General features: G+C 38.6%; 3 protein-coding genes across 3 annotated transcripts; all 3 read left to right on the forward strand.

Moving 5' to 3' along the window:
• The first annotated feature begins 1,744 nt into the window (after window positions 1-1,744).
• LOC138869209 (uncharacterized) lies at window positions 1,745-2,434 on the forward strand. Its single transcript, XM_070146810.1, has one exon. The coding sequence runs from the start codon at window positions 1,745-1,747 to the stop codon at window positions 2,432-2,434; it is 690 nt and encodes a 229-aa protein (XP_070002911.1).
• Window positions 2,435-2,968: 534 nt separating this feature from the next.
• On the forward strand, window positions 2,969-4,131 carry LOC138869210 (uncharacterized). The gene is made up of 2 exons (XM_070146811.1): window positions 2,969-3,328; window positions 3,733-4,131. The coding sequence occupies exons 1-2, from the start codon at window positions 2,969-2,971 to the stop codon at window positions 4,129-4,131; spliced, it is 759 nt and encodes a 252-aa protein (XP_070002912.1).
• A 7,810-nt stretch (window positions 4,132-11,941) lies between these two features.
• On the forward strand, window positions 11,942-13,584 carry LOC138869211 (uncharacterized). The gene is made up of 2 exons (XM_070146812.1): window positions 11,942-12,005; window positions 13,136-13,584. Exons 1-2 carry the CDS (start codon window positions 11,942-11,944, stop codon window positions 13,582-13,584), a joined length of 513 nt encoding a protein of 170 aa, XP_070002913.1.
• The last annotated feature ends 9,426 nt before the right edge of the window (window positions 13,585-23,010 follow it).

Genomic DNA, 23,010 nt, shown 5'->3' on the forward strand with positions numbered 1-23,010 from the left:
CCCTTCTATTGTCTAATTAAACAGTATCGGATCCCTTAATCGCATTGAGTTGGGTATTAGGAAGTATTTGATAAGGCTTGCTCAGTTGGGTTCAATTAATCGAGCGCCAGTTGCGCCTCCCGAGGTTGGGGCGTGACAAACTTGGTATCAGAGCCTAAGGTATTAAAGTGTCCTAGGATGTCTCAGAGCCGTGTCTAGTAGAGTCCTTCTTATCGGTGTGAAGTCGACCACATCTATAAGTTGGAGGCTACTTGGGCATTAGGAATAACACCCTTCTTTGGTATTCTAAATCGTGCGGAAATTGTGATACTATTTCTCCCTCTAACTAGTGCATTGCTCTATCTTTCAGTAAATGGCACGTAAGAAGAAAGCGAAAATTGGCCAAGGAGCCAATGCCACCTCAGGAGTGGTTGATGAATCATTGTTTGATGTTGCGGGTGAGGGTAGTCGCCCTGCTAACACCCTGCCTGGTCCTCCTGTTCCAGAGTAGACTACCCCAGTTCCTACACCAGTGGAGGATACTACTATCCCTCCCATTGATACTCCTATCCTGCCTCCAGCCTCGGCTTCTGGTTCTGGTATCTTTGATGGGGATCTTAGGGGAGCTATTCAGATGCTGACATAGTTAGTGGCATCCCAGGCCCAGAGGTTAAATGTTGCAACCAATTCATCTAGCCAACAAGGGGATTCCACCAGTTCCAAGGTAAATAGATTTCTACAGTTAGACCCTCTAGTGTTTACGGGTGCCAATCCAGAAGAAGACCCTCAGGATTTTATTGATGAGATGCACAAGACCCTCAGGGTTATGCATGCAACTTAAATAGAGGGAGTAGAGTTGGCTGCCTACCATTTGAAAGGGGTGTCCTATGCATGGTTTGAGTTATGGGAAGATTCACGCGAGGAGGGGAGCCGTCCGACGAGGTGGAGTGAGTTCGCTGATGCCTTTATAGATCATTTTCTTCCTGCTGCGACAAGGGTGGCATGTGCAGCGGAGTTCGAAAATCTGAAATAGGGTAGCAGAAGTGTGTGGGAGTACAATATGTTTTCCCGCTTGCCCAAGTATGTTATTCACATGTTGCTCACAATGGAGGCTAGGGTGCGCCGGTTTTTTCAGGGTCTTAATCCTTTAACTATTAACAAGGCTTCTAAAGCTGCATTAAATGTTGACATGAATTATAGGAAGATGGTGGCGTTTGCTTAGGCCACAGAAAACTGTAAATTGAAGAACATGATTGAGAGAGAGGGTAATAGAAGGACCTGGTCTGCAGGCAGTATGGGTGAATCACTAGGTGGGGGAAGATCAGCTTGTCGGCAAGGAACATTGGGGTTGTCCCACTCTGTTGCAAAGTCTTCAGCTAGTGCACCGCCATCAGGGCCCAACCAGCAGCAGCAGTAGAGTCATTTCAGGCCCAGTCAGGGCAATAGAGGATCCCATCAGTGGGGTTGGTTAGGAGAGAGATCCCAGCAGCAGCAGAGGTCCCCATGCCCCAAGTGCAGGAAGATGCACTCAGGGGTTTGCTACTTGGAGTTACCCGTGTGATATGGATGCGGGATGAGGGGCCACATTCAGAGGCATTGTCATGCATCCTACCTTGGAGCGGGTAGGGGCTCAGCCCTTTCATCCAGTCCAGCAGTTGCTACATCTTCAGCCCCCTCTCCAGCTCGAGGTACCCCAGCACCGGCAGGGTAAGGTGCAGCTAGGGGTGGTGCGCAAAGTTCAGAAGAGCCCAGCCAGTTCTATGCTATGAGTGGTCACCAGACTGCAGAGGCTTCTCCATATGTTGTTACAGGTATTTTGACTGTCCAATCCCATGATGTGTATGCACTTATTGACCCCGGTTCCACCTTGTCCTATGTTACCCCTTTTGTTGCTATGGAATTCGGGATAGAACCAGAACAGCTTGATGAACAATTTTCGGTATCTACTCCGGTTGGTGAGGAAATTTTGGCTACTCGAGCCTATAGAAGTTGTGTTGTCAAGGTGCGCGGTAGGGATACCATGGCCGATCTCATTGAATTGGGGATGGTTGATTTTGATGTAAGAATGGGAATGGGTTGGCTTTACTCATGTTTTGCCAAGCTTGATTGTCGAACTAGAAATATAAGGCTTGAGTTTCCTAATGAGCCCGTGGTGGAATTGAAGGGGGATAACGTAATGCCTAAAGGTCGGTTTATTTCTTACCTAAAGGCCGCAAAGATGATCATAAAGGGGTGTATCTATCATTTAGTCCATGTTATGGACACTGATGTCGAGGCACCTAGCCTTGAGTCCGTACCTGTTGTGAATGAATTTCCGGATGTCTTTCCAGATGAGCTCCCTGGGGTTCCTCCAGACACGGAGATAGATTTTGGGATCGATGTGATGCCAGGCACACAACCTATATCAATTCCACCTTACAGAATAGCACTGGCTGAATTGAAAGAGTTAAAGTAACAATTGAAGGATTTTCTACAAAAGGGTTTCATCCGGTCGAGTGTGTTACCATGGGGCAGATCGGTTTTGTTTGTAAGGAAGAAAGATGGGTCGTTGCGAATGTGTATTGACTACTGGCAGCTTAACAAAGTCACCATCAAAAATAAATATCCTCTACCCAGAATAGATGACTTGTTTGATTAATTGCAAGGTGCTATGTGTTTTTCAAAGATCGACTTGTGGTCCGGTTATCACCAATTGAAGATAAGGGAGCAAGATATTCCAAAAACATCTTTCAAAACTCGGTACGGGCACTTTGAATTCCTAGTAATGTCTTTTGTGCTAACAAATACCCCGACAGCTTTCATGGATCTTATGAATCGAGTCTTCAAGCCTTTTCTAAACTCTTTTGTGATAGTATTCATTGATTATATTCATGTATATTCAAGAAGTCAAGAAGATCATGCTAACCATCTCAGGGCAGTTTTGCAAACTCTTCAGTAACATCAACAGTATGCAAAGTTTTCGAAATGTGAATTTTGGCTTGAATCCGTCATGTTCTTGGGTCATGTCATCTCCAGGGAAGGAATTATGGTTGATCCTCAAAAGATTGCGGCAGTGAAAAATTGGCCTAGACCCACTACTCCAATAGAGATTCGTAGTTTCTTTGGTTTAGCCGGGTACTATAGAAGATTTGTGGAGGGGTTTTCTTCTCTTGCCTCTCCATTGACTAAATTGACCCAGAAAGCAGTTAAGTTCCAGTGGTCAGACACTTGTGAGAAGAGCTTCCAAGAATTGAAATCAAGCTTGACTACAACACCGATACTAATCCTGTCGGAGGGTACAATGGGATTTGTGGTGTATTGCGATGCTTCAAGGATTGGGCTCGGGTGCGTGTTAATGCAGCACGGCAAGGTAATAGCCTACGCTTCTAGGCAACTCAAGAATCATGAAAAAACTATCTAACTCATGACTTAGAGCTTGCGGGAGTGGTGTTTGCGCTAATGATTTTGCAACATTATCTATATGGGGTCCATGTGGATGTATTCACGGACCACAAGAGCCTTCAATATATTTTCATGTAGAAGGAGTTGAATTTGACGCAGAGAAGATGGCTAGAGTTACTCAAGGATTATGACATTGATATTCTCTATCACCCGAAAAAGGCTAATGTTGTGGCGAATGCTCTTAGTAGAAAATTTATGGGAAGTTTGGCTCGTTTGAGGGCATATCAGAGGCCATTGGCCCGGGAGGTTCATCAATTGGCATGTTTAGGAGTTCGCCTTGCGGACTCTAATTATAGAGGGGTAGTTGTGTAGAATAGGGCTGAATCGTCGCTTGTGGCAGAGGTGAAAGAAAAGCAATTCAGCGATCCATTATTAGCACAACTGAAAGAGGGGATCCATAAACACAAGACCACAACTTTTTCCCTTGGCATTGATGATGGTACCCTACGGTGCCAAGGACGCCTATGTGTTCAGAATATTGACGATCTTCGGGGAAGGATCATGGTAGAAGGTCACGCTTCCAGGTATTCAGTGCACCCAGGTTCTACAAAAATGTATCATGATCTTAAGGAAGTTTATTGGTGGAACAACATGAAAAGCGATGCGGTGGACTTTGTGGCTAGATGTCCAAACTGTCAGCAAGTGAAGGACGAACATCAAAGACCCAAAGGACTGGCTCAAAGCATAGAAATTCCAATGTGGAAATGGTAGATGATCAATATGGATTTTGTGGTAGAGTTGCCGTGCACTTCGTGCAAGTTTGACTCAATTTGGGTGATTGTTGATCGACTCACAAAATCAGCGCACTTCTTTCCAGTCAAATCTACTGACACAGCGGAACAGTATGCCTAGTTGTATATCAAGGAAATAGTTAGGTTGCATGGTATCACACCTCCTTTTTCCGCCCCCGCGGGGGTACAAGGAGTTTTTCCAATTAAAGGACAATCGAAACGGGATTTGTTTGTTTATTTCAGAGTCGCCACTTGGGAGATTTAGGGTGTCCCAAGTCACCAATTTTAATCCCGAATCGAGGAAAAGAATGACTCCATATTACAGTCTGCGTACCAGAAATCCGGATAAGGAATTCTGTTAACCCGGGAAAAGGTGTTAGGCATTCCCGAGTTCCGTGGTTCTAGCACGGTCGCTCAACTGTTATATTGGGCTTGATTATCTGATTTTATACAAATATGAACTTATGTGCAAATTTTTAACTCTTTACCGCTTTTATTAATTGTTATTATTATTTTTACAAGAATGTGAACATTGTTTAAAACATGTCTTTGGATTACGTCACATGAAATGCACCCGCAATCCGGAACACATTTTTATTCAATGTTTTGGGATTTGGATTTGGGTCGCATGAAATACGCACCCGAGTTTAAGAAGATAACATTATTAAATACGCGCCTAAAGCGACTAGCGTATCATTATTTTGGGTAGGGCCATGAAATTTGCTAAAACGGCTCCTCCCGAATTCTAAGCAATTAAATGTATATTTATTGAGGGCCCCGCAATCTATACATTTTATTAAGCGAGGCTCATCTCATTTATTTTAAATGGACATATCTTAAAGCGACTACATTTTTCTATAAAAATTAGTCTCTAAAATAAAGAAAGAAAATCCTAATTAATTACTAGCTTTTTTTATTATTATTTTAAGAAAACATGGCATGCTAATTGCTAGATTAACACAAATATTGATGACAAAGGAATTTTACTCAAAATTTCGAAATTACAAATAAAATAAAATTCGACAACTAATATCCAAAAGAATCAAATACAACTCAGCATTATTATATAAACAAATTATTGAGATTAATTATTCACAACCATTTGAAACTAGATTTAACCATAATTACCTAAGCTTATTAGAAAGTTTATTAGACTTAAACGTTCTTCTAATCTTGCTTGAACTCGAATCATGCCTTAATGCCTAATTTACGAAATTTAATTTAAATTCATGCCTTAGCTAAATTTAGCTACTTATTCATGATTAACCTGCTGTTGATAATCTTGAAACCTTCATAACTAGTGAATTAACCCATTTTGCCAAACCGATTCATTAAAGACTAACTTATGTTATTTTTTCTTATTCCAATTATTATTCAGTAATACATGAAATAGCTTAAATATAATCAACAAAAGGAACAAAGAAAAACGAAATTAAACTTCAAAAATTCATTCTTCATATGTATCCATGCTTCCACATTATTAGATTGCAATAGCTAGTATTACAGTCGTGTACCTGGTATTGGAAACAAAAGAAGATGAAGTTGAGAATCAGCAGCAGTAATAACCATACAGCACAGCAACAACAGTCCAGCAACACTAACAACCCAGGAACAGAGTTTGCAAACCGGTGGAGTATTAATCCCCAAAACAAAAGCTTCAAGCTTCGATGAAACAACAACAATTAATGTTGATTTCAAACAATGAAAGAAAGCAGAAGATTTTTTTAGTTTTTTTTTTATATGAAAGTTTAAATATTTTTCGGAATTTTTCTTTCTCTCCTAAATATTCAGCTCTTTTTTTTTCCTCTCTTATTCTCTCTGTCCGTTCTTTTTTCTGTCTTTCCTTCTTATTTTGTTCTTCTCTTATTCTTATTTGTTCTTCCTCCAAATCTGATTCAAGACCTCTTCATTTTATATCTCATGATTCAAATCCGAACAACAGAAATGACAACAAAATAAGCCACCACAAGCTTCTCTCTTGCTAACCAAGGAACGGAGCGTCCTCCCACTTTATCAAAATTGGCATCTTAGCCACTGAGCTTCGCATCAGTATTGTCCAGACCATTGCCAACTTCGATATCATCAACCTTAGTCAACAAGTCCCAATAGGATTCGAGTGCTTCTGTTATCAGGCCTGATCCCCGCAAAGTGTGCTTCTGGGTCTTGTATTTCCGGCTTACCACAAACCAACCACCTTAACTTTCTTTGTGATTCAAAGCGAAACAGGTTAGAATGGACTCCGTCGGTCCCCATTATTAATAACATCTTTTCCTCTCTTTTTTTTTCATTTTCTTTTTTCATTTTTTTTCCTTTCTTTTTTTCGATTTTTGTTTTCGATTTTTTTTTTTCTTCATTTTTTCTTTTCTTTTTTTTTTCGATTTTTGTGGTCGAATCTTATGGAGATTGCCTACGTATCATGACCCCGCATAAATCAGACCTAGCGTAGTTCGGACCAATAAAAGATAAACAATACTATTCATTTTTTTTTCAATTTTCATATTAAAATAAACTAGGTTTCAAAGGTTTAAAGATGAACTACAAACTCGAAAATCAAACAACCCACATATTCTAATTAAAGATTTATAACCTCGAAACAAAAAAGGCTAGCTTCCTTTCCCCGTTTGACAAATGCAACCAAACGGCTATTTTTGCAAATGTGACCCCTTCCAAATCTCTCATGAATTTTGAGGCCGGGGAGGATTATTTTGACACTTTACAAACTTGTCCGTTCTTTTACGAAAATAGCCTTTCGACAACTGAAAGATACTCTAAGGCTATTTCGGCAAGAACGGTTTAAGATGCGGCCGAAGCTGGCTTGACTTATTTTGACCAAATATCCAAACGATATTCACCTGACCGTTGACTCTTTGTTTTTATTTATTTTTTTTTCAAATTACAATAAAAACCGGGTGTTGCAAACACGGTCCTTCAGCGCCTCGGGGACGAAGATTTTTTAAGGCTGTGTGGGTCAACTGGACCAAATCTTAAAAATGACCCAAAGGTGGCTGTTTATGCAAAGTCGGCCTTCCGTCGTCCCTTTCGGGAACATTCGGCTATGTCTTGATAAAACAGCGTCACCCGACTTCTTTATGACAAAATTAAAATTTGACATATTTTTTTTGTTGCTATTTTTAGCAAAAAGGGGGGGTTGGACACCACCCGACTTATTTATGACAAAATTAAAATTTTGACACGTTTTTTATTTATTTATTGGTTTTTGGCTATTTTAGCAAAAAAGGGGGTTGAACCCGATGAGGGTTGCCTACGTATCTCACATCCGGTGAGAATCAAACCCGCATAGTTCGGGCAAATTAACCGAACTATTTTCAAACAGAATTTTCTTTTTCTTTTTCAGCAGCAAATAACAAAACCACTTTCCAAGCACGAATCTTTCATTTCATTTTGGCATTTTCAGAAAATAATAATAAAAAACTATTTTAAAAATAAGATTCTTTTTTCATTGTCATTTTTCAGGGGAAGACAAACTATTTTCCTTTTTTTTTTTTTTGAAAAATAAGACAGAAAAACGATTTTTTTTCTTTCTATTTTTTCTTTGCTTTTAATAAAACAAACTAATAAGACATTTTTTTTTCATTTTCTCAAATTTTTTGCAGAGTTTTGACGGTATTCGGGCATTGGGTTTTTTTCAAAAATAAACAATCAATTCCCTAACCGCTTATTTTTCAATTTCAAAATATTATTCCTCATATTCAAAAGTCAGTCAACACATAAGTCCGAATCAAATAAATGCGCAAGTAGCAGCAAGTAAGATGCATCAGGATGGTCATTTTCAATTTTTGGTATACCTGTCCTAGACAGGCCCAACCCCTGTGTTGAGCCTCCAAAGTCAAATGCACGTGATGCAAATAATCGTTCCTACTAGGGATCCGGCATGAAGCTGAGTTATTCTAAGTGAGAAACTTAAGGCATATTGTTCTAGCCCTGGCTTACCCAAGTGGACAGCTTGAGCCGAAGTGGGGGCAACGTACCGGGAGCACGAAAGTCTGCCCGGCCTAGTTACTTGTCCCAACTTCGTCTTATTTGGTATGACTTCTAATAGAAAGGCGGGCCACGCGCACGTGTGCACCATAAATTTAGAAGACTCAGAAGGAAGGAGGGTTTCGTAGCAGTCTTATATGCACAATTCAGATAATATTAAAGCGGTAAAAAGTAATATTTAGCACATTAAGCATAAACATGTAAAAATCAGATAAAAGCCAACTATAACAGTTATTTTAAGCTCGAATTCTTAAACCCTGAACAAGTGGTTCTGGGTGCTAATCCCCAGCAGAGTCGTCAGAGCTGTCACACCTCCTTTTTCCTCCCCCGCGGGGGTACAGGGAGTTTTTCCAATTAAAGGACAATCGAAACGGGATTTGTTTGTTTATTTCAGAGTCGCCACTTGGGAGATGTAGGGTGTCCCAATTCACCAATTTTAATCCCGAATCGAGGAAAAGAATGACTCCATATTACAGTCTGCGTACCAGAAGTCCGGATAAGGAATTCTGTTAACCCGGGAGAAGGTGTTAGGCATTCCCGAGTTCCGTGGTTCTAGCACGGTCGCTCAACTATTATATTCGGCTTGATTATCTGATTTTATACAAATATGAACTTATGTGCAAATTTTATATTTTAACCGCTTTATTATTATTGTTTTTAAAAGAAATATGAACATCGCTTAAAACACGTCTTTGGACTGCGTTACATGAAATGCACCCACAATCCGGAATACATTTTTATTCAATGTTTTGGAATTTGGATTTGGGTCGCATGAAATACACACCCGAGTTTAAGAAGATAACATTATTAAATACGCGCCTAAAGCAACTAGCGTATCATTATTTTGGGTAGGGCCGTGAAATTTGCTAAAACGGCTCCTCCCGAATTCTAAGCAATTAAATGTACATTTATTGAGGGCCCCGCAATCTATACATTTTATTAAGCGAGGCTCATCTCATTTATTTTAAATGGACAAATCTTAAAGCGACTACATTTTTCTATAAAAATTAGTTTCTAAAATAAAGAAAGAAAATTCTAATTAATTACTAGCTTTTTTATTATTATTTTAAGAAAACATGGCATGCTAATTGCTAGATTAACACAAATATTGATGACAAGGGAATTTTACTCAAAATTTTGAAATTATAAATAAAATAAAATTCGACAACTAATATCCAAAAGAATCAAATACAACTCAGCATTATTATATAAAAAAATTATTGAGATTAATTATTCACAACCATTTGAAACTAGATTTAACCATAATTACCTAAGCTTATTAGAAAGTTTATTAGACTTAAACGTTCTTCTAATCTTGCTTGAACTCGAATCATGCCTTAATGCCTAATTTACGAAATTTAATTTAAATTCATGCCTTAGCTAAATTTAGCTACTTATTCATGATTAACCTACTGTTAATAATCTTGAAACCTTCATAACTAGTGAATTAACCCGTTTTGCCAAACCGATTCATTAAAGACTAACTTATGTTATTTTTTCTTATTCCAATTATTATTCAGTAATACATGAAATAGCTTAAATATAATCAACAAAAGGAACAAAGAAAAACAAAATTATACTTCAAAATTTCATTTTTCATATGTATCCATGCTTCCACATTATTAGCTTGCAATAGCTAGTATTACAGTCGTGTACCTGGTATTGGAAACAAAAGAAGATGAAGATGAGAATCAGCAGCAGTAATAACCATACAGCACAGCAACAACAGTCCAGCAACAGTAACAACCCAGGAACAGAGTTTGCAAACCGGTGGAGTATTAATCCCCAAAACAAAAGCTTCAAGCTTCGATGAAACAACAACAATCAATGCTGATTTCAAACAATGAAAGAAAGCAGAAGATTTTCTTAGTTTTTTTTTATTTGAAAGTTTAAATATTTTTCGGAATTTTTCTTTCTCTCCTAAATATTCAGCTCTTTTTTTTCTCTCTTATTCTCTCTGTCCGTTCTTTTTTTCTGTCTTTCCTTCTTATTCTGTTCTTCTCTTATTCTTATCTGTTCTTCCTCCAAATCTGATTCAAGACCACTCCATTTTATATCCCATCCCAAAATCCTTTAATCAATTAAAATCAACCCATTTTCTCCTACCAAACCCATTATTCCCACTCATCCCCCACTACATTAAACTAACATATCAAACCAACCCATTACATTTTGTCCCTCATGCCTACCATAAACAATTACCATATTCCCCTCCACTACATTTTGTCTTGTCCCCCATTAAATTAAACAATTATATCAAAACCCACCCCATTACATTTTGTCCCCCATGCTTAATTACTTTAATATTATCTTAATTTTAATGGAAAGAACATTCAAAATAAATAATTATTCAGAAATTAAATTCCAAAAATGCCCCTCTGCCCTTACTAAAATTACCAAACTACCCCTGAACGTACTGCAAATTACCAAACTACCCCCATCAGCTATAACAAATCAATTAATCAAACTCAACCAAAATATAGCCAATATGACCAATTTCTACACAAATTCAAACAACAAATCATATGAACACGGATGAACAACACAACAACAATATCACATGAACACAAATTGAACAACAAAGAACAACTAAAATTTTGATTGAACAATATTTTTAGCAACAAACAAACCTACTTTCAGATTCAACAACAACAACAACAAACAAGTATATTCAGATTTCTAAATTCAATAATTATTTGAACTTAAAATCAACTCTAACAACATTGCAACCAACAATTCCTATATTAAACTTAAACAAGATTATGAGACAAACTCAAGAAATAATCATAAATGATGAATAATAAACAAGAAAAATCAAACTTATACTAATTTCGGATTCAAGAACAATCAAACAAAGTATGGACATGAATTAAATCTATTTTAAACAAAAACAACATGACGGATTCAAATGATTAAACCAACATACTTCCCTATTACAACTAAATTCTTTTAGGCAAAATAACAAAACAAAACCTAAGAAGAAACAATTATGAATTTAAACTTGATCTTAACAATATTAACAATTTCTGGAAAATACATAAAATACATGAAACAAATTGAAGAAACAATTAATTAAACTTCAATTTGTATCTAACCAACATTAAACTAACAACATTTACCTAAACAATAAATAAGAACAATGAAACAAACATGAAACAAACTGAAAAATTAATTAATCAAAGTTCCATTTGAATCTGAAAATTAAATCAACAAAACATATGAACAAACTAGAAAATTATTTCAACGACGAACAAACAAATCAAGAATTGAATCATTTATCGATTTTGGATCTGAAAAAACATCAAACAAAAATATGGACAACATTGAAACTTAAACCAACTAACCGGTTCAAAACAACGACGAAGAACGAAGAAGATGAAGGAGCATGAATGGCGGGGAGCAATTGGAGAAGGAAACAGAAACAGTAGCAGTTGTGTGAGCAGCATGACGAGGAAGCTGAAGCGGAAGCATAAGCAGCTGTGAAGCCGAAGCAGCTGGTCGATGCAGCTGTGTGTGCTCGTCCATGGCGGAGAAGTAGCAGCTCGGAGGAGAAGAAACAGCAGCAGCACAAGCTGAAGAGAAAAGGACGCAGCAGCAGTAAAGCAAACGGCGCAACATGACGAGGAAGATGAAGCAGAAACAGTGAACGTGCGGGGCTACTGGAGGTCGACGAACCATTCATCGTCGATGACTGGATGTAGAAGCTGGTCGTTTGGACTTGAGGTTGAAGGCAGCCATGGACGTCGAGCTCAAACTCGAGCTTGACGTCGAACGACGAAGATGAAACCGCGATGGTGGTCGCTTTGTCGGAGACGGAGGCAGCAGGCAGTCCATGGCTGTGTGATGAAGAGGAGGGTAGCCATTAATGGGGAGGTTGGTGTTTGGAGAAGAAGAAGCAAATGAGAGGGGGAGGGGCGGATACCTTAGCTTTTTTTTTTAGGGTTTTCTTTTTTTTTTTGTTTTGTAAAAAATGAAAAAATGAAAATGAAGAGGGGGAGTTGGGTTGTTGGTACTGGACTGGGTCGACCCGGTTTAGAATGGATCGGGTCATAGGGAATGTTGGGCCATTTTTTGGGCATGTGGCTTGAAATTGAAGAAGAGGTCCAATTCCGACTTTCTTTATGTTCTCGCCCTCTTTTCTTCTTTTATTTTTCTAAAACTAAATTATAAAATACTTAAATTATTATTAAGAACTAAATTAAGTTATAAAAGCGCAAATTAACTCCCAATAATAATTAACGCACAATTAAGTAATAATTAAGCATAAAATTGTATATTTGGACATTAAATGCTAAAAATGCAAACGATGCCTATTTTTGTAATTTTTATTTTTTTGTAAAACAAACTTAATTACTAACAATTGTAGGATTAAATCCTACATGCAAAATGCGACATTTTTTTGTATTTTTATTAATTTAACAAATAAACATGCATAGACAAATACAAATAATTATTCAAAAATATCACAAAATATCACAAAATTGCACACCAAGAAAAACCATTTTATTTTTGTTTTTTTTGGGAGTAATTCTCATATTGGGCAAAAATCACGTGCTTACACATGGTACTCCAGTCTCAGTCATTTCTGATCGAGGGGGTCAGCCAACTTTTGGAAGAAATTTCAGCAAGGTTTGGGCACGCAGGTAAATCTTAGCACAGCTTTTCACCCCCAGACTGACGGGCAAGCAGAGTAGACTATTCAGACGCTTGAGGATATGTTGCGTGCTTGTATTCTCGATTTCAAAGGTAGATGGGATGATCATTTCCCACTCATAGAGTTTGCTTATAACAACAGCTTCCACACTAGTATTTAGATGGCACCATTTGAGGCACTGTATGGTAGAAGATGTAGGTCTCCCATTGGGTGATCAGAGGTTAGAGAAGCTGAATTGATAGGACCAGACCTTGTGCACGGGCCATGGAGAAGGTCAAAATTATTTAGGAAAGGTTGAAGACTGCTCAGAGTCACCAAAAGTCTTATTCAGACGTCCGTCGTAGGGACTTGGAGTTCAAAGAAGATGATTGGGTATTCTTGAATGTTTCTCCCATGAAGGGTATCATGCGATTTGGGAAGAAAGCAAAATTGAGCCCAAGATATGTCAGACCGTACAAGATCATCCAGCGGATTAGTCAGGTGGCATACAAGCTTGGGTTGCCACCCGAGATGTCATTGGTACACCTAGTCTTTCATATGTCTATGTTGAAAAAGGTAGTGGGAGATCCATCTACTGTCGTGCCAGCTGAAACTATTGAGGTCAATGAAGAACTGTCCTATGAAGAAGTTCTAGTTGCCATTCTTGACAGGCAGGTCCAGAAATTGAGGAATAAGGAGATTGTTTCCATAAAGGTGTTATGGCGAAACCAGCAGGTTGAGGAAGCCACTTGGGAAGCCGAGGAAGAAATGAGGAGGAAGTACCCACATTTGTTTGTATAGCCATGTAATAGTTTTCATCCATTTGGTCCCTATGAACTTTGTATCCTTGATTTGATCTATGTAAAACTGTTCTGTTTCATTTTGCTTATATGATTGCCTATGCTGCCATGGTTGGTATTGTACAGGTTATGTTGTGTCTATGGATTATGTATACGCTGTTAGGATATGTTTCTGGGGCTCTCTGATAGGTGGATAGGCCTAGATACAAAAGAAACTCTGGTGAAATTTTTAGTAATTTAGGGAGTTAGCCAAATTCGGAGCTATTGAAGTATTCCATGATTGTGAGAAACTGGGATTTCATAAAAAAACTGCTAATGAGTGAACCTTAACCCTCATTTGAGGACGAATGATCCTCAGTGGGGGAGAATGTGTGGCCCGTGAAAGATTTTTACTCTAAAGCAGAAAGCTCATAGTGGCAAATTAGGGATATCGCTCGCCGCGGTTCGGACCCTTTTTAAACTAATCTATGCATTAAAAAGTCAAGGAATAATGTGTTCCAAAAAATCACAATTCTGCGGTCGAAAATGCGGTCGCATAATAGATATGTGGAATGCATAGTCGCCGCAGAATGAAGCAGTGGGTTGGCCAATTTGAGGTCAACTATGCGGCCAATTATGCGATCGCATAATCAATATGCGGGCCGCAAAGTCGTCGCATAATTCCCTTGGAATTTTGTAAGGGGCAGTTCTGCGGTGCATTATGCGACCACAGAACGGGTATGCAGACCGCATTTCTGCCGCATACCCAGACAGTGTGTTTAGGTTTTGGGGAGCATTTTTGCGGTCCATTACGCGGGCTGCATGTCAACTTTGCGATCACAAATGTGATCGCAGATTTGAGTCGGGCTCCTATTTTCTAATTTTAAAAAAACCCGACCTCACCCCATTAAAAATACCCTATTAGACAATTTTCGTGTTACTTCACGACATATAGAGTGAGAGGGGGAGTTCTAGAGTAAGAGGGGGTAATCATTATCAAGTCCTCTCTCAATCCTTGCCCCAAATCCTTGAAGATTGTCAATTGAAGCTACTAGGTCTTCATCCTAAGAGGTAAGAACTGTACCCTCATCAATAATTTCAAATTTCTGTTAAAATAGGTAATTAGCAAGTGGGTACATGGGTATAAGGGCTAGTAATCTTGCATGCACAAGAGATAATGGGGTATGGGGAGGATGAGAACTAAAGAAACAACAATTGGGGTATAATATTGAAGAAATTTCTTTCAAAAGGGGCCTAAGATCATAATGCACCTTTTATGTTTTATAATATGCTCAAACGAGCTAGAATCTTAATCCTGTCTCTAATTCTTGGTTCAATTGTAATTCTTATACAATAGATTGAAGTGCTAACAATCCCGTAATTTTATAAGAATTAGGGAAAAGCTTTATTGAGGTATGTATGGCTAAAACCACATCCTCTTAGAAATTGAGCTTCCATGGTGCCCGTGTAAGTGTTGTAAGTTCGAAACGTAATTGATGCAGTGCTTGTTATGTTAAGTGAAATGATGTTGTGATAATATATATGGTAGGTACTTCTTTATATGTTTAATGTCTTATTCTTGTAAATGGAAGATGTGTGGAGAACATGATTTATGTGATAAATGCCTAACTGTCATGCCAAGGTTACTTTGGGACTAGTATGCCAAACATGACGAATTCCCCTTTATGCTTATGACTTAAATTGCTTTTGTATGTGCTTATGGCAAGGTAAATGTTGAAAATGGGAACAATGTGAAACGTGAGTTGTGGAATGTGGAAATTGTGGCCCCAAGTGCCGGTAAACTAATACATGTGTAACCAAAGATTGGTGTGAGATGAATAACGGAAAATGGTAATGTCTCCGGGAGACGGCTTAGCCGATCGGGCCGTGATCGAACTCCATAACATATATATATATATATATATATATATATATATATATATATATATATATATATGGTGGTAATGTATTGATGATTGAAACTGGAAAGTGTGAACGAAATAATGGGTAATGTCTCGAGGAGACGGCTTAGCTAATCGGACCGTGATTGGACTTCGCTCACGGAAGTGGTGGTAATATGGATATTGATGCAACAGTGTGGGATTCTCCAATCTAAAATTTCAAGAACTCTGTGAAAATCATGTGAACCTCCTTATATTGTCGGCATGGTGCTTATTTGAAACTTTGTTGTCTTTACGATTTCCTCTTTACTCTTTTATGGTTGTTCTTTCTAACAGGATGGTGTTTAGTTATACATACTAGTACTATTCCATGGTACTAACATCCCTTTTACCGGGGGCGCTACATTTTTAAATGAATGTAGGTGGCTCTATAATGGATAGTATCGATCGTATGTAGCGGAGCATCCTCTTCTCAAAACCATGGTGAGCCCCTTCCTCCTTCAAGGGGTTATGTTGTACACCTTTTGTTATAGATATCCATTTGGAGGTATAGTCGGGTCCTTGTTGCCGGCATTGTTATCACTATCTTTTGTATCCTTAGAGGCTCCGTAGACGTTTGTATGGGTTATGTATGGGTATTGGATAGGTCAATGAACCATGTTGTAACCTTGTACTCTTGCTTTCTTCTAAACTATACCTGTATGGAATCTTGGAAGCCTAACTACGGTTAAGGTTGTGTTATAAAATTAGCTATCCATGTTGAATGTACAACCCCTTTTATTGTCAAACTAAATGTCATCGGATCTCTTAATCGCATTGAGTTGGGTATGAAGTATTTGATAAGGCTTGCTCAGTTGGGTTCACTCGATCGAGCGCTAGTCACGCCTCCCGAGGTTGGGTTGTGATAAATGGTTCATGAAGTTGTTCTGGTTCTATCCCAAATTCCATAACAACAAAAGGGGTAACATAGGACAAGGTGGAACCGTGGTCAATAAGTGCATACAAATTAAGAGATTGGACTGTCAAGACACCTGTAACAACATTTGGAGAAACCTCTACGGTCTGGCGACCACTCATAGCATAGAACCGGTTGGGTCCTCCCGAACTCTGCGCACCACCCCTAGATGCACCACGTCCTGCGGGTGCTGGGGTACCTCGAGCTGGAGAGGGAGCTGAAGATGTGACAGTTGTTGGGCTGGCTGGCTATATTGTGCCTCTACCCGCTCCCTAACGGGATATACGACAATGCCTCTGAATATGACCCCTCATCCCACATCCATAACATACAGGTAACTCCAAGTAGAAAATCCCTGAGTTCATCTTCCCCTACTTGGGGCACGGGGACCTCTGCTGCTGCTGGGATCTCTCTCCTGATCGACCCGCAGGTGGGATCCCCTGTTGACCTGACCGGGCCTAAAACTACTCAATTGCTGCTTCTGGCTAGGCCCTGATGGCGGTGCGCTGGCTGAAGACTGTGTAACAGACTGGGACAACCCTGATGAGCCTCTCCTGAAAGCTGATCTTCCCCCACTTAGTGACTCTCCCATATTGCCTGTAGATCGGGCCTTGTTGTTACCTTATCTTTCCATTCTATTCTTCAGTTTACGGTTCTCTATGGCTTGAGAAAATGCCACCATCTTCCCATAATTCATGTCAGAATTCAAGGCAGTTGTAGAAGCCTCATTAATAGTCAAAGGATTAAGACCCTGAACAAACCGGCGCACCCTGGCCTCCATTGGGGGCAATATGTGAATAACATACTTAGACAACCGGGCAAACTCCATGTGGTACTCCCACACACTTCTGCTACCTTGCTTCAGATTCTCAAACTTTGTTGCATGGGTTGCCCTTTTCTTATCAGGTAGGAAATGATCTACAAAGTCATCGGCAAACTCGCTCCACCTCGTCGGAGGGCTCCCCTCCTCATGGGAATCTTCCCATAACACAAACCATGAATAGGACACCCCTTTCAGGCGGTAGGCAACCAACTCAACAAAGGCATCGGCAAACTCGCTCTACCTCGCCGGAGGGCTCCCCTCCTCACGCATAACCCTGAAGGTTTTTTGCATCTCATCAATAAAATCCCGGGGGTCCTCTTCTGGATTTGCACCCTAAACACTGGAGGGTCTAGTTGAAGAAATATTTTCACCCTGGATTTGGTGGAATCCCCTTGCTGGCCAGACGAACTTGGTATAACTTGACCTCTGGGCCTGAGAGGCCACTAGCTGAGTCAACATCTGAATAGCTCCCATAAGATCCCCATCAAAATTACCAGAACCGGAGGTTAGTGCTAGAGGTGGAACAAGAGTATGAATGGTAGGGATAGTGGTACCCTCCGTAGGTGTAGGAACTGGTGTAGTCGGCTCTGGAATAGAAGAATCAGGCAGGGTGATAGCAGAGAGACTACCATCACCCGCAGTATCAAGTAGGGAATCATCAGCCACTCCTGAGGTGGAATTGGCTTCTTGGCCAATTCTGGCTTTCTTCTTTGGTGTCATGTACTGAAAGTTGAAAGAATGCACTAGTTAGAGGGGAAATAGTTTTATAACAAGTTTTTCCGCACGATCCAGAATATCAAAGAAGGGTGTTATTCCTAAATTCCCAAGTAGCCTCCAACTTATAGATATGGTCGACTCACACCAATAAGAAGGACTCTACTAGACATGGTTCCGAGATATCCTACGACACTTCAAAACCTTAGGCTCTGATACCAAGTTTGTCACGACCCAACCTCGGGAGGCGCGACCAGCGCTCAATCGAGTGAACCCAACTGATCAAGCCTTTTAAACACTTTCTAGCCAACACAATATGATTAAGGAAACCATGCTTTAATTTATTTAGACAATAGGAAAGATCGTACATTCAACATTGTTAGTTCATTTTATATCACAAACCTTAAACCATGGTTAAGTTTCCAAGATTTCATACAGTTACGGTTTAGAGGAACAAGAGTTTAGAGTTACAACATAATCTAGTGACCCATCCAATACCCGGACATAACCCACACAACGTCTACGAAGCCTCTAAGTATACAAAAGATAGTTATGCTAACGCCGACAACAAGGCCATGCTATACCTCTAAAGTGGGAATTTTATAACAAAATGTGTACATCATAACCCTTGAAGGAAAGGGGTTCACCAAGACTTCTGAGAGGTGGATACTCCGCTACTTGTGATCGGTACTGTCCGCTATAGAACCACCTACATTCATTAAAAAATGTAAAGCGCCCGGCAAAAGGGACGTTAGTACCATGGAATAGTACTAGTATGTATAACTAAACACTATATTATTACAAAGAACTTTCAAACAAGAACAAGGAAATCACAAGGGACAATCAAAAACTTTAACTGAACACCACATCATCAAATAAAAGAATGATATAACTTTCACATAATTTCCATAGCTTTAGTTGGGGCATTTACTATTGTTCATCATCAGTCACATTACCACCGCTTTCTTGAGCGAAGTCCGATCACGAACCGATCGGCTAGGTTGCCTCTTTTGAGACATCTTCCTCAATCACAATCTCATTCTCACTTTTCGGAATTCAATATCAGCACAATACCACCATGTGTGCGGCATGGTATCCGATCATGGCCCGATTGGCAAGGCCGCCTTACCAAAATATTGTTCCTTTCTCATTAATCATCTCATTTCATTCTTTATTCCACATATATCAATTCATAGGCACTTAGGGCTACAAATATCACCTCATTTCCACTTTCAATGTTAACCTTGCAGTTTAGGATCATAGGCACATACAAAAGCAATTCAAGTTGTAAGCATAGGTAAGATTTCACATAGTTGGCATGACAATCTCAGTTTTAATCTTGACTTGAAGTCTAGGCATTTCAACACATGGTTCATATTCTTCACACATCTCTAAATATCAAGAATAGTACATTGCACACATTGAGGCACACCTTTCATGTATATATATATAATTGCAAACCAATTCATGTGAAATAACAATCAATACATTAACCACATTCTAGTCTTACCACATTTGCGTAGACACCAACGGAGCTCAATTTCTAAGAAGAGGGGATTTTAGCCATACATACTTCAATAAAGCTTTCCTTAAATTCTTACAAAATCCCGGAACTCTTAGCAACTTCGATCTATTTTATGAGAATTACAAATTGAACCAAAAATTAGAGACATGATTTAGATTCTAGCTTATTTGAGTATATTATCAAGAACTAAGTGTGCATTGTGATTTTAGAACCCTTTTGTGAGAAGTTTTCATTATCTTACACCCTAATTGCTATCTTTTTAGCTTACAATCTCCCCATACCCTATTATCAATTATGCATGCAAGATAATCAACCCTTATACCCATGAACCCACTTGCTAATAACTTATTTTAATAGGAATTTCGAAATCATAGATTAGGGTACAAGTTTTTACCTCTTAGGATGAAGGCCTTGCAAATTTTACTTGAAAGTATTCAAAGATTTGGGCAAGGATTGTAGTGACTTGGTGAGAGTTAGTTTCTCTCTCTAGAACTCCCTCTCACTCTATTTGCAGTAAAATAGCATAAAAGGGGTCTAATAGGGTGTTTTTAATGGGATAGGGTCGGGTTTTAAAAGTTAGAAAAAAGGAGCCACGACAAAATCTGCGATCGCATATGCGATCGCATAATTGACATGCCACCCGCTAAAGGGTCCGCAAAAATGGCCCCCAAAACATGTACAAACTGCCCGGGTATGCAACAAGAATGCGGTCCGCATACCTGTTCTGCGGTCGCATAATGCACCGCAGAACTTCCCCTCGCAAAATTCCAAGGAGATTATGCAATGACTATGCAACCCGTATATTGATTATGCGATCGCATAATTGGCTGCATAGTTGACCTCAAAATTAACCATCAAACTGCCTCACTCTGCGGAGACTATGCGGTCTGCATAGCTATTATGTGATCGCATAATGGACCGCTGAAACGCGCTGTTCTGAAATACATTATTCCTTAACTTTTTAATGCACAGATCAGTCCAAAATGGTCCGAACCGTGGCAAGCTTAAATTTCTACCACATATTCCTAACCTGGCACTATAAGATTTTGGATTTTGAGTAGAAATTTCATGGGGCCTTACACTTTTGAGGCTGAAAAAGTCAAACAATGCCTTAAATACGTGCTAATAATGCCTTTGAGGCCACGTAAACTAAATAATGCCTTTGAGGCGTGCAAATACCTTGAGGCCAACTAACTCATATAATAACTTTAAGGCATGCAAATGCCTTTGAGGCGTGCAAATACCTTTGATGCCACATAATCCAAATAGTGTCTTCGAGGCACATATGCCTTTGAGGCTACAAAATTAAAATAATGCATTCGAGGCGTGCATAATTAAAATAGTGCCCTCAAGACGTGTTAAATATTTATTTGAGGCCACATAATTCAAATATGACTTTGAGGCATGCAAATGCCTTTGAGGCTACATAATGCAAGAAATGCCTATGAGGAATGCAAAATACGCCTTTGAGGCATGCAAATACCTTTGAGGGCAATAAAATGATCATGAAGAATGACGCAACCGGGGCAATTAGACATGATCTCGTTACGGCTATGACAAATGACGCTTTAGAGACGTATGAAATATGACGCATGTGAGGCCTATGAAATATGAAGCCTTCGAGGCCTATGAAATACGAGAGATGAAGTTACTCGTTAAAATTTAATTTAGAAATTACTCTTCGTGTGGAACTTTCGGAATAATCGATGTTGATACCCAATTTTTGTCTATATATTTTTAATATACATAAATACTTTCAAATTAGCATATATATGCTTATATAATCATGCATAGGTTTTTATAATTTTAAAGATTTTAAATTGATTTATTTTCTTCCCTTTTACTCATAAAATCCCCAATAATTATCCCTCAAATTATTGTTGGGGTGATTTAGTCATTTAAACTCTATATTTATGCAAACTGTTGTTAAAATATTTTTAGTACATTTTTATAATTACATTTTGTATTTTTAAAGCGAAATTGCATATAATTACAATATTAGCCTTATTAATGTATAAATTCATTTATTTGCATAAAATTGATCTTTAATATTATTAAAATGTTAAATATCTATTTTAAATCATTTTAGTACACAAAATTATTTTCCAAAAATTATCTGTTATTTATTGTAAATCATATAGTGATAAATTGGTTATTTAAAATATAGCCAAATTGCATTTTAATCATAGCCTAAATTAAACCCAATACCCAACCTAATTTTAGGCTGAATTACCTGACCCAGGCCCTAAATGAAATTACCCGACCCAAGACCGTCAAATCCTGGTCGTTGATCTAAAAGATCAACGGCCCTCGTCCGTTCCTTCCTTTTTTATTCAAAACGACCCCGCAACCATACATCATTTTTGAAATCCACCACCTTTGTATTCTCTCATCTCTTCTCCTCTATCAGTAACCCTCAAACCCTAGCCCTTCAAACCGCTAACCTCTCTTGTTGACTCCTAAGCCTCCAATGGCTTCTCTAATGCTTTGTCTGCCTTCTCTAAGGTCTTCAAGGGCCAAGGGCCACACCGACATGCATCTAGGGTTCGTCACTTGTCTATTCTTGGCTATTCCAGTGTGATTTCTAGCAAAATCACGTCGTATTTATTACGATACTTGGGATTCTAGACAGGTTCTTTCATCTCTATTTGGGTTTCTTCTAAAACCCTAATTTCTGCCTACATCTTCTAGATCTGTACAAATTTAAAATGATTTGAGTTTGTTTCTTTGATGTTTTACACTGTCCTTGGAACTCTTTACAAGAACCATGTGATTTCAAATATTTTCATCTTCTTCTAAAATTAGGGTTTTCAGAACTTCTTCTAAAACTTTGTTTAAACTAATTCTTTGTGATTAAACTTCTATTTCTTGTATATTTTAACTAATTCTATGATTTTACTACCTCTTCAACTCGCCTATGTTGAAAGCCCTAATTTTCTAGATTTTCTTTGTTTGGTTTTGTGTGTTAGCATGATTGCTCGTTTCTTATTTGAATTTCTATAACTATCTTGCCTCGAATATATTCTTACTGAGTTTCTAGCCTAACTTATATTACCTCGATGTACTTGTGTTCGTCTTGACTGTTCAAGGCTCACTTCTTTCTTTCAGTGTTGTTTAACCTGCATGTTTGCTATGTCTGGTTATTCTTATCTTACTCTATTTATATGTTGAATATCGAGTCATAACTCTCTCTTTGATTGACTCTGAGCTCCCTGTTTCTTGGCTTGATTTGAAAACTTCCCTTTTTAAACTTGGTTTATTTGCTTATTTATGGGAACCCGGGTTACTCTCCTTAAATCAATAATTTTGAATCCTTGATTCCATGATTTACTATATGCTTATTTTCGATTATTTCTTTTCTTACCTTATTTGGTTAACCGAGTATTTTACTGATTCTGCACTAGCTATTTCCTTAATTGAACTCTTATGTATTTACTCCTAATTATCTATTTTGTACCTTATTCTCTACTTGATTTCTTTCCTTAATCATTTCTGCCTATTACTGTTGGTTGATTACCCCTTAATTAAAG

Source organism: Nicotiana sylvestris, chromosome 5 (genome assembly GCF_000393655.2).
Source record: "Nicotiana sylvestris chromosome 5, ASM39365v2, whole genome shotgun sequence".
In the NCBI taxonomy this organism is placed as follows: domain Eukaryota; kingdom Viridiplantae; phylum Streptophyta; class Magnoliopsida; order Solanales; family Solanaceae; genus Nicotiana; species Nicotiana sylvestris.